The 12,011-nt window shown below is 46.8% G+C and overlaps 2 protein-coding genes across 2 annotated transcripts; one reads left to right on the top strand and one right to left on the bottom strand.

Moving 5' to 3' along the window:
• On the bottom strand, positions 5,948–7,950 carry LOC8075008 (delta(8)-fatty-acid desaturase 2). The gene has a single exon (XM_002455743.2). The coding sequence runs from the start codon at positions 7,538–7,540 to the stop codon at positions 6,098–6,100; it is 1,443 nt and encodes a 480-aa protein (XP_002455788.1). The 5' UTR covers positions 7,541–7,950; the 3' UTR covers positions 5,948–6,097.
• On the top strand, positions 9,475–11,731 carry LOC8078587 (polygalacturonase At1g48100). The gene is made up of 8 exons (XM_021456539.1): positions 9,475–9,701; positions 9,812–9,940; positions 10,038–10,220; positions 10,366–10,407; positions 10,507–10,714; positions 10,832–10,913; positions 11,038–11,146; positions 11,227–11,731. Exons 1-8 carry the CDS (start codon positions 9,558–9,560, stop codon positions 11,638–11,640), a joined length of 1,311 nt encoding a protein of 436 aa, XP_021312214.1. The 5' UTR covers positions 9,475–9,557; the 3' UTR covers positions 11,641–11,731.

Here is a 12,011-nt window from a genome sequence, read left to right as displayed (position 1 = left end):
CAAAACTTCAATCCTTTTGGTCCTCGGGGAACCCACCCACCATATGGCCAATCTGCTCCCAGTTTTCAAGGTGTTCAACAACAAGGGAGTTGGCTTCAGGCACCTCCACCAGGCTTTCGAGGATTTCATCTTCATGAAAGTGTTGGTCCTTCAAGTGCAGTTGTAGGCAATAGGCCACCATCAGTGCTGCAATTCGCCCATCTTGGTGGAGCTGCAGCCAACGCTTCCTCTCATGGATCCGAGTCAAGTTCTCAATGCTCTGCACAACAAGAGAAGCAATCAGAACTAAATATAGCAGAAATTGGTGGTAGACAACTAAATATACCTGATGATCTGGCCACGCCCCGCTAGCCGTCCACGAGCAGGCCGCGCCCCAGATTGCCGCCCATCCAAGCGCCATGCGAGGTGGCCGCGCTCAGATTGTCGTCCATCCATGATCTGGCCATGCCGCGCGTCCACGAGCAGGTCGCGCCGCCTGTCTGCAAGGTGCCGGTGCCTCAGGTTCCTGGCTATCTGCGAGCACGCCCCAGGTCGCCGCCGCCAGTGAGATCGTCAATCAAAGCCGCCCGATCTGACTTCACAGGCTTCAGCACGTCATGGAAGATGCAGATTCTAGTAGAAGCAATACTTGAGGAGGTAGACACAAAACGACATGCTCGGATTTGTTGGAGGCGGTGAGATCGGAGAGGGAGACGAGGAGGCGGCGGCGGAACGAAGCTCTTCCATCCCCTCGTGCGAAGGGATGAGGCAGGTTGAGGAACGAGATTTTTTATATCTCACCTGGGACCCGCCGCTATTGACCGGTTCATCAGTATACAATGTGGCATGTAACATAACAACAGCCACCTGCTGTGGGACCCAGTCCTATGGACTGGTTGAGCAATATACATTGCTGTTGCTCTGATGATAAATATGAAAAATTCTGCAAAATATTTTAGTAACTAAACCAGACGAATGCTGGCACGTACCAGTCACCGCCACGAGAAGGCTCTCATACTGCAATAGTGATGGCGACGGCGACGCAAAGCCACTGGAACTGGAACTGGCAGGCTGCTGCCGCCTGCCGCGGTCTCGTCCGAGGTTTCTGCCTGTGCGTGTCCAGTTCTAACTCCGGAGCAAGTCGGTTCCGTTTCTTTTGTGAAGAGTCAACAGCTCGACCAGTACCGAAAATTCGATTTCAATATGGCAGCTAAAATTATAACACTAATAAATCTAAATGTCTCAATTAATATTCTAACTAACAGTAGTTCAAAAAGAATTACCCAGCTGAGATTAAAAAAAGTTACTAACTACTTTACCCAAACTAAGTACTACTTGCTATTATTAGCTAGAAGAGAGGATCTATAACTTGGCTAGACTAAAATGTCATCTAATTGCCCCACTAGTAAAAATCAATAGTATTAGCTAACTTCCATATGCTAGTAGTCTGTCTTTGATATCAGATGTTTTACTTCTCAACTTTTGAAACCGTTCAAATTACCACATGTCCTGGTTTGAAGTGTTTTTTTCTTTTTAGTTTGATAAATGGGTAAACACATGATAATGTTTTAAAATAACAAGAAATGTCTCTATGCTTTGAGAAATTCTAGAAAATGATTTTGGAGATAGATTAGGATATGTCACATCCAAATAAATATTTAGAGCTCATGAAAATATATCTTTTGTTTTTAAAAAAATATTTAAAAATGAAAATATCTCTAGATGCTTCCCAAAAAAAGATTTAGCTCTAGCAAATCAGGGAAAATAATACCCAACAAAATATAGAAAATTCTCAAAACTTTCTAGTTGGTGTATAAATATGTTTTAAAAAGATTCATGACAAAAAAATATGAGATGCAACTTGCATTAATGCAGCATACACTGGTGCTAAATGAATTCATACCATGCGTTTTGTGCTAATTGTGTATTATGTTTTTTTACTGTGATAAGTTTTTAAAACACATTTATACATTGGTCAAAAAGTTTTGAGAATTTTCTAGAATTTTCCAGATAACCTTTTATTTTTCTAGAGCTTCTTTTAAGAAATGCGTATTTCATCACTCATCTGTCACAATGTACGACCTCACTAGACACTAGATCCTCAAGCTCATGAGGTACATTGTCTTAAACGGAGAACCATTGGGCAGGTTACAACCATTATAAAGCATCAAAAAGGAAACTAGACTATAATAGTAGAATAGATTTTTTTTCCAAACATAAACACTTATAACGCCCAACAACGTAGTAATGACTTGTACGTAGGCACAGTTCGACGCTTCACAGCGTACGTTCTGAGTTTCTGACACCGCGATTGTTGCAACTTGCAACGAACTGACACTTCGGTAAAATTTGTTCGATTCCATTTGTAAAAAAAAAAGAAAGAAAGAAAAAAAAAAAGCCAGCACAAAGCTCTTTGGCGTTCAAAAAAGCCCGTGATTTAACGGCCGCAGAAATGAGAAATCAGCGTGCGCGCAAAAGCAGCGGCAGCAACAACCTGAAACTGGCATCGATCGACTTGTTGGCATCATGGCATGCGCCGCACCGATCAACGGCCCAGCCTGTGCACAATTCCACTTTGCCGGTCGTTCAGAACTTTCTTTCCCAGCGAACGATCCGACCGCGCCTTCTCTTTTCTCCTCTGCGTTGACATCATCGCTGATGTCATGTTGAAAAAAGCAAAATATTTATTTCAAAATGTTATAACTTCTGAATAGTGTATCTATTTTTATTTGCGTCTGCATCACTGTGTTCTATGCGACGAGACGAACAAAACTAGACCCCACTTACATATGTTTCGAAGAATTTTATTTTATTAGTAATTTATGTGTATTATAAAATAACATATAATTTATAGGCTATAACTTATAAGAATAACTTATAACATATAACTTAGCATATTTCTACTAATATGTTGTGATACTAATTTGTACATTTAAGTTTTGAATATAACTTATACACCTAACTTTACATCTAAGCCATTCGTCAAGTTATATAACTTAGAAGTTTTAAATATCTAACTTTACATAAGTTGTGTTTCATAATTTTTGTGTTTCTAGAATTTGGTTCATTCATGTGTCTGTTAATGACTTTTGTGTTTGCAGTTTTGGCACAAGTTAGTTAATTCGTTCCTTTGTGTTTAATGACTTTTTATACATAAAAGGTGTTTTATAACTCTTAAGATTTTAAGTTTTTCGCATAAGTTATATTTTATAACTTTCATGGCATAAGTTATATGATATAAGTTAATATACATAAATTGGTAGCAGAAAAAAAAATCTTCGAAACATGTGCAAATTGGGTCTAGTTTTGTTCGTCTCGTCGTGTAGAACACATCAGTGCAGACGAAATTAAAAAAAGATACACCATTCAGAAGTTATAGTATTTTAAAATAAATATTTCCCTTTTTCTATGACGTCAGTCATTCTTACAAAGCGCGCTTGAATGTGGAAGTGCGGAGCGCTGTGCATGTGCGGCTAGTTGCCAAAAAGAGAAAGAGGTGGGATTTTTTTTCCAAATAAGGTAGGTCTGAAATTGATCGTTTAATTTGATATGGGTGAACGTCCGTAATTTAGTGAGGTCGCATAAAAGAAGTCGTTTTGGACAAGATTTCGGTCAAACATTACGAATATAAATCATGAATAACTTCTAAATTATTGAGTTTGAAAATGTAAAAAGAAAGACAGTATATGAATAATCAACGGTTAGATTTCTTATAGTGAAATCTACCCATCTATATTTGAGTATCTGGAATGAACTGCAAGCACATGAGATTCCAATGGTGGGTTATTATTTCAGTGGCAAGTGACAGTGATGTGTTAAATGATGTATATCCTTTGAGATATACTCCGTCCATCCCAAATTGTAAGTCATCCTAAAAATTTTGGAGAGTCAAAGCATCTCAAGTTTGACCAAATTTATATGCTAGGATAATAACATTTATGATATCAACTAAGTATCATTAGGTCCTCATTAATTATATTTCCATAGTATATCTATTTGATGTCATAAAACTTTATAATTTTTTCTACAATTTTGGTCAAACTTGAGATACTTTGACTCTCCAAGATTCTTAGAATAACTTACAATTTGGGATGGAGGGAGTATTGTCTAGGTTTATGATGTTGTCTAGAATAGATATGATTTGTTTAGCATATGTATAGGAGATCTTGTTGAGAATTTTTCTCTCTTGTAAACATGCCACCACCAGAGGGCTTTTCTTTGAGTATATAATAGATAACCGAGGGCCAGGAATAGCCAACTCGTTCACAACTCTTTACATGGTATACAAAGTTATTTTCCCTCCTATAGAGTAGATCCAATGGCGACGTCTTCTGCTGCCGCTGCCGCTGCGGGGTTCGTCTTTGGTTTCCTTCCTCCTGTCACCAAGAAGCTCACCCATGACAACTACTCAATGTGGCATGCTTAGGTGTCTTCAACACTGAAGGGTGCTCAGCTCGCTGAGTACATCCTGCCCACACGGTAGTTCCACCGGCGGCGTTCAACGAAGGGACTACTGATCCCGACACTGCCAAGAAAGGCGCTCCGGTGCCCAATCCGGATTATGCGAAGTGGGTGTCTCAGGATCAACAGGTCGTGAGTTACCTGTTTTCATCACTCTCCAAGGAAGTCTTCGCTCAATTTTCTTCATCGAAGACGGCGGTCGAACTCTGGACCGCCATTCAAGCATTACATGCTTCCGAGTCGCGTGCGCGTGTGATCTCGACACGGATGGCGCTCGCCACAGCCACCAAAGGTTTGTCTACTGTGGCTGAATATTTTGTCAAGATGAAAGGTCTTGCTGATGAGATGGCATCAGTGGGACGCAAGCTGGAGGATGAGGAGCTTGTCTCTTACATCCTTACCGGCCTTTGAGAAGACTTCGACGACCCTGTGTTTGCAATCTCCGCACGAGTGGAACCGATCATGGCTGCCGAGTGCTATGCATAGTTGATCAGCTATGAACATTGCAAGGAGATGCATAGTGCAGGATCTCAGTCCTCTATCAATGTTGCCACCAAATACCCACGGCGGCCATGGTGAAGGTGGCCATGGGAATTATGGTCACTGTGGTGGTGGTCGCGGCCGTGGTGGTGATGGCGGTGGAAGAAATTTCCTGTCTGGCATTTTCTGCCAGATCTGTGGCAAGGAGGGTCACATGGCGCATTGCTGCTTCAAGTGCTTCGATGAGTGTTTCACCGGACCACCACCGCCACAACAAAAAGAGTGCATCTTCGGTGACCACTTCATCCTATGGAGTGGATACAAACTGGTACATGGACTCTGGCACAGCGAGCTCGACAAGTTGACTATTCATGACAAGTATCATGGCAACGACCACGTACATGCAACAAATGGTTCAAGTATGGAGATTTCACATGTTGGTCATTCTACCTTGTTAGAAGTTGAAGAGTCATTTACATAAAAATCGTTTGTTATATCTTTTCATTCTCCAACAGTTCTTCTATATCCTGTATGTACTCTAGAGAATCATTCTCGTCTTCTATATTTGGCTAGCCAAAAAACCGAAATAGAAAATGGCTATATTTGGATAACTATTTAGAAATATTGTTGGAGTGGGTTTTTTTTTACCAAAATCTCTATTAGGAAGGATATAGAGTCTCTTAGAGTTGCTCTTGGAATGCTAAAAAACACATGATTATTAGGTAGACAGAAAAAAAAAGGATTTCACAAGCGTGCAGTGGATCCTTGAACCACATTGCCGAGAGATTTCACAAGCATGCAGCGGCGTGCTCGCCGCACCTCTGTTGATCCAAGCACATGGCTGGTGTCGGCAATTTTGCTCAGAATAATATAAAAATGGATTTGAGGCAGTGACACTTCCAGTTTGCAGCACTGTGCATGTGCTAGTACCCTGCATGGGCTTTCCAGTTTGCACCAATCACAAGCTGTTGGAAAGGCAAAGGCGGAAGGAAAGCTATACCACTCAAGAAACGCCAACCCAATACAATTGTATTGTACCTGCTCCAAATCGATTCATTCATGCATGCCTGCCCGATCAAACTCAACAATAATGGTGTTTCTTCTTTCATGTTTGCATCCAATCTCATCTAAGTACGCAATGGACTAACTGCATCCACATCTAAAATAATAAAATAAATCAGCCATGGGTGTTGACGGCCTCCCATACGAGGTTCTTGGGCTTGGGCCCCGAGCCACCGCCGCCGCCGGCGGCGGTGACCTCGCGCGCCTGCATGGCGGCATCGCGCAGCGTGCGCGCGTTGGCCTCCCAGAAGCCGCAGCGCTGGTAGGGCAGTCCGTGCTTGCGGCAGAGGTCGCGCACCATGGGCGCCACGCGGCGGAGGTGGCAGCGCGGCAGGCGCGGGAACAGGTGGTGCTCCACCTGGAACTGCAGCCCGCCGTGGAACCAGTCCATCCACGGCGGGCACGCCACGTCCAGCGTGCCCCGCGTCTGCTTCTGGAACCAGTCGTCGCCGCGGGGCCGCCCCACGTACGTCCCCGCCGAGAAGTGGTTCAGGCAGAACTGCACGTGCTGGATCCCCGTGACGGCGAAGCTCAGCAGCACGAAGGCGGCGCGCTCGGTGGCGCCGCCGGGCAGCCGGGACACCAGCCACGGGTACCACACCCAGAACACGGCGACGCCCGCGAGCTCCATGAGCCGCCCCGGCACCCGGGCGTCGGCGTCGGAAACAACCAGCAGCAGCAGCAGCGACTGCGCGAAGAGGTTGACGCGCGCCACGCACATGACCGGGTAGAAGGTCCAGTGCTGGTAGCTGACGAGGAGGCGCGCGGCGGCGTCGAAGCGCATGGCGCGGCGGTAGAAGGCGGAGGTGAGGGACGCGAAGAGGCGCGGCGAGACGGCGAAGAGCGGCATGTGCTGCACGTCCGGGTCGTGGTCGAGGCTGTTGCACGCGATGTGGTGCGCGTTGTGGTTGCGCTTCCACCACCCGATGCTGATGCCGGCGACGCAGTTGCCGGCCACCAGCTGCACGGCGCGGTTCAGGGGCCCCGTCCGCATCACCACGTAGTGGCCCGAGTCGTGGCCGAGGAAGCCCGACTGCATCCACAGGAAGCCCAGCATGACGGCGGCCGCCATGTGCGCGGCCACGCTCGTGGTGGCGAGGACGAGCCAGACGGCGCCCGCCAGCAGCGCCGCCATGGCGCACAGCGACGCGGCGCAGCCGTGGCCCTTGCGGTCGAAGAGCCCCGCCTTGGCGAACTCGGCCACGAGGCGGCGGTAGTCGCTGGAGACGTCGGAGACGGCGTAGTCGGAGAGCGTGGCGACGCGGTAGCGGTCCAGCACCCGCCACGCGGACGCCGGGTGGTAGGCGACGAAGGCGTCGGTGACGTCCTGCCCGGCCAGGCTCAGCAGCGGGAGGTCCCCGCCCGGGTGGTGCGGCAGCCAGGGCGTGACGTCGTAGACCTTACCCTGCACGGCCACCCACACGTCGCCCTCGACGCAGTGCCGCGCCATCTCCGCCGACGTCACGCGCCTCGTCATGTCGGGCTTCGTCGTCTTCCTCTCAGACGCCGCCTTGTTGGTGTCCTCCGTCGTCGCGGGGCCCTTCTTCACCGCCACCATCGTCGCCGTCTGGAACTATGGAGAACGACGACGAACCAGATCGGATGATCAATAGCAGCGCATCCGCAGCAACAAGCGATGCAATGCGTGAGTAGATTGGATCTGCGCGTCGCGTTGCAAGGATCTGGGGAGAGGGGATGGAGCGAGATGGCTACTGGGGCCTCCGCCGCCGCCCGCCGCCGCCGCTTGTCCTACTACACCGGATGTGATTGGTGAGGAGTCTGGGTCTCTGGGAGAGGAGACACCTGATGCTTTGACCGTTTTGACACGGGACTACGAGAGCAACGAGAAATAGGACAGTTGCGCGGGGCACGGTGCCCAGCTGGGCAGACGCACCGACGCCAAACACGGTTAGCATGCAGGCACGGGCTGCGACCTCACTAAATTACGGACGTTCACCCATATCAAATTAAACGATCAATTTCAGACCTACCTTATTTGGAAAAAAAATCCCACCTCTTTCTCTTTTTGGCAACTAGCCGCACATGCACAGCGCTCCGCACTTCCACATTCAAGCGCGCTTTGTAAGAATGACTGACGTCATAGAAAAAGGGAAATATTTATTTTAAAATACTATAACTTCTGAATGGTGTATCTTTTTTTAATTTCGTCTGCACTGATGTGTTCTACACGACGAGACGAACAAAACTAGACCCAATTTGCACATGTTTCGAAGATTTTTTTTTCTGCTACCAATTTATGTATATTAACTTATATCATATAACTTATGCCATGAAAGTTATAAAATATAACTTATGCGAAAAACTTAAAATCTTAAGAGTTATAAAACACCTTTTATGTATAAAAAGTCATTAAACACAAAGGAACGAATTAACTAACTTGTGCCAAAACTGCAAACACAAAAGTCATTAACAGACACATGAATGAACCAAATTCTAGAAACACAAAAATTATGAAACACAACTTATGTAAAGTTAGATATTTAAAACTTCTAAGTTATATAACTTGACGAATGGCTTAGATGTAAAGTTAGGTGTATAAGTTATATTCAAAACTTAAATGTACAAATTAGTATCACAACATATTAGTAGAAATATGCTAAGTTATATGTTATAAGTTATTCTTATAAGTTATAGCCTATAAATTATATGTTATTTTATAATACACATAAATTACTAATAAAATAAAATTCTTCGAAACATATGTAAGTGGGGTCTAGTTTTGTTCGTCTCGTCGCATAGAACACAGTGATGCAGACGCAAATAAAAATAGATACACTATTCAGAAGTTATAACATTTTGAAATAAATATTTTGCTTTTTTCAACATGACATCAGCGATGATGTCAACGCAGAGGAGAAAAGAGAAGGCGCGGTCGGATCGTTCGCTGGGAAAGAAAGCTCTGAACGACCGGCAAAGTGGAATTGTGCATTCCTAGGCTCTTAACACGACAATGTTTGCAACACAAAGAATGAGTAGCGCGATGACTTGGACCTTGAACCGAGCACTTGAATTGCCCCGGCCCATGGCCCATAGGGACCAACAGAGGTTGATGATCCCCTAACAGGTTATAATACTCCTTTTCCAGTTTCTTGTTTTGTTCCCATTTCAGAATTTTCACCATGTGGGCGGCCGGCCGGCGTTGGTCTGAGAAACAAAAAGAATTTTCACCATGTGTGCACTTATGAAACAAAAAGAATTCTTCACCATGTTGCATTGTGCTTTACTAAGGCTAAGCAGGAGTAATAAAGAGAAAGAAATGCTCACACAAACACATGAGACCCATTGGAAAGCGATGGCGCACGCCATGGCTTCCCTCAAACGGAAAAAGCTGGTGAGGGTATGGCGCCTACCATTTAATTTGGCCAACCCTAACCCACGCGCGCCGGCCGCACAGGAGCAAAGCAAAGCAAACGCATGCTCCGCTCGATCCCGCCGGTTCATTACAGTATATGTATATGTGCCATACACTGGCTCGCGCCACTTAATTGTTGCTCCAAAGCAGCTAGCTAGCACGCTCATCAGTTGATCAGTGGACGTGCGTGCCGACCAGAGAGATGCGGAGCTCCGTCGCCTCGGCTGCGCTGTTGGCCGGCGCTCTCCTGTGCCTGCTGGCGTCGCCGGCGAGGTCGACGGGGAGGACAACGCTGAGCGTCCTGTCGTTCGGAGCCGCGGCGGACGGGGTCACCGACGACGCGGAGGTACTAGCTAGAATTATACTCAGATGAGGAGGAGGTTTCCATGGACCATGGACCATGCATGCAGTTAGTGATGACTCATATTTGTAAAACTGAACTTGAACTGCCTTCAGGCACTTGTAGCAGCATGGCGAGTTGCATGCCGAGTCCCACGCGCCACCGTGCTGCTCCCGTCAGGGCACCGGTTCCTCCTCTCCCCGGTCACGCTCCAAGGCCCCTGCAGCACAAAACTCACCCTTCAGGTCCTTCTTCTCTTCCTTATCAAGCTTTTTATTCTTCCTTCTTCCTTGCATTTCGATCTGTACAGCAGAAAGCAGCTAATAGCGGAAGGTTTTTCAGATCGACGGCACCGTGTTAGCGCCACCAGAAATGGGATCCTGGCCGAAGCCCAGGAGGCCACTCCAGTGGCTCAACTTCAAGTGGCTGCAAGACTTCAGCATCCTTGGAGCCGGCACGGTCGATGGCCAGAGCATCACGTCGCTGCAGAGTGCCTCATCACCAGCTAATAATAGTACTTCTCAGGTTCCGTCCACAAATTCCACATGCATGACATGCAATTATTTGTTTATTTATATTGTTGCAAGATTTGGTAACTAACCATCAACAAGGTCGATGATGACTAATCCTGTCGTGTGTTCTTTCTCTCGCCATTTTCTTCTATCTGCAGACATCTACCGGGCACTGGCATTCACCAGGAGTCAAGCCTACGGTATGTATGGCCAGCTTCATCATATATGCAAGAAATTTACCTAGATCATGATCTGGATCCTAGGATTAAACTAAAGATATATATACCTTTTTTTTTCAGCTGATAAGGTTTTACAACAGCTTCAATGTTACGGTGCGCAACATCCGGATCACCAACAGCCCTCAGTGCCACCTCAAGTTCGACAGCTCCGGAGGCATCAAGGTGAAAAACATCACCATCTCTTCTCCCGGAGACAGCCCAAACACCGACGGCATCCATCTTCAGAACACCAGGGACGTCGAGATCAAGAGCTCAACCATCGGCTGCGGTAACTGAACTGCCCCTGATCTTGCGGATTAGTACTACTACTAGCCCAATAATATTTATGGCTCAAATGTTGAAGCCTGATCTGCACAGCTAGCATTTTAATTAATCTTTCATTCAGGGGATGACTGCGTGTCAATACAAACTGGGTGCTCAAATGTTCACATCAAGAACGTAGTCTGCAATCCCGGACACGGAATCAGGTTTGTGTGAGTGTGACTAAGCAAGAGTTCAGTTTGCTGTGTTCTGAACATGGCCTAGTAACGTTTGTTTAACCACCATGGCACCATGCCCATCTTCCTTGGAATGTTCGTTCAATTCCTGCAGTCTAGGAGGACTTGGGAAGGATTACAGCTTAGCCTGTGTCTCTGATGTAGTTGCGGAGAACATCATTGTCCAGAACGCTCTGTACGGGGTCAGGATCAAGACGTGGCAGGTAAAGCATAAACACGTACAGGACGTCCTGTACAGGATCATCACCAGCAATGAGCAATGACAGTCCATTATTTTCCTCAGGGTGGCGTGGGCTCGGTGCGGAACATCACCTTCTCCAACGTCAGGGTGGCGAACGTGGCCACGCCCATCGCCATCGACCAGTTCTACTGCGACAGGGGCGGCGCGCGGTGCGCCAACCGCACCGGCGCGGTGGCCATCACCGGCGTGGCGTACCGGCGCGTGGTCGGCACCTACTCGTTCCAGCCGGTGCGCCTGGCGTGCAGCGACGCACGGCCCTGCACCGGCGTCACCATGGTGGATGTGCGCCTGTCTCCGGCGGCGACCGCGGCCGGCGGGGGCGCCACCGTAGCGCCGCTGTGCTGGAACTCCTACGGCGAGGCGCGGGGCACGATCCAGCCGCTCGGCGTCGGGTGCCTGCAGAGGAGCAACGGATACGCGATGCCTCTCACCCAGCCTTTTAACTACACATGCTGAGTGCATGTTTTTTGTTTTCAATTCAATGATAAAAAGGGTCACAGTCTACTTTACTCTTTATCAAATGTAGTAATATTCCTTGCGTTCAAAATCAAAATAAGGAGCAGCTTAACCCACACCATGGTCTTTAACCGTTTGCATCTCTTACACTTGCATACAGCATCTTATATATATGTATATAAAATAAATATCGAGAGAGAGATTCCAAAATCTCCAAATCAGTCGTTAGGCTTCAAAGTCCATCACAATGCCTTGATCGTTTCGTTTTGATCAAATTTATTGACAAAATACATTACCATCTAAAATGTTAAATAAATGCCCCATCAAATATATATACATTATGATGTATCTAATAAATCATGTTTAATGTT

This window comes from Sorghum bicolor, chromosome 3 (assembly GCF_000003195.3).
Source record: "Sorghum bicolor cultivar BTx623 chromosome 3, Sorghum_bicolor_NCBIv3, whole genome shotgun sequence".
Classification (NCBI taxonomy): domain Eukaryota; kingdom Viridiplantae; phylum Streptophyta; class Magnoliopsida; order Poales; family Poaceae; genus Sorghum; species Sorghum bicolor.
Note: the sequence above shows the minus strand (reverse complement) of the source record. Positions and strands in the feature narration are given on the sequence as shown.

Excerpts from the sequence above, each read along its gene's own strand:
- LOC8075008 (XM_002455743.2), bottom strand. The coding sequence starts at position 7,540 with ATGGTGGCGGTGAAGAAGGGCCCCGCGACGACGGAGGACACCAACAAG.
- LOC8078587 (XM_021456539.1), top strand. The coding sequence starts at position 9,558 with ATGCGGAGCTCCGTCGCCTCGGCTGCGCTGTTGGCCGGCGCTCTCCTG. Across the intron at positions 10,221-10,365 it reads CTAATAATAGTACTTCTCAG|ACATCTACCGGGCACTGGCA; the intron begins GTTCCGTCCACA and ends TTCTATCTGCAG. Across the intron at positions 10,408-10,506 it reads CACCAGGAGTCAAGCCTACG|CTGATAAGGTTTTACAACAG; the intron begins GTATGTATGGCC and ends TTTTTTTTTCAG.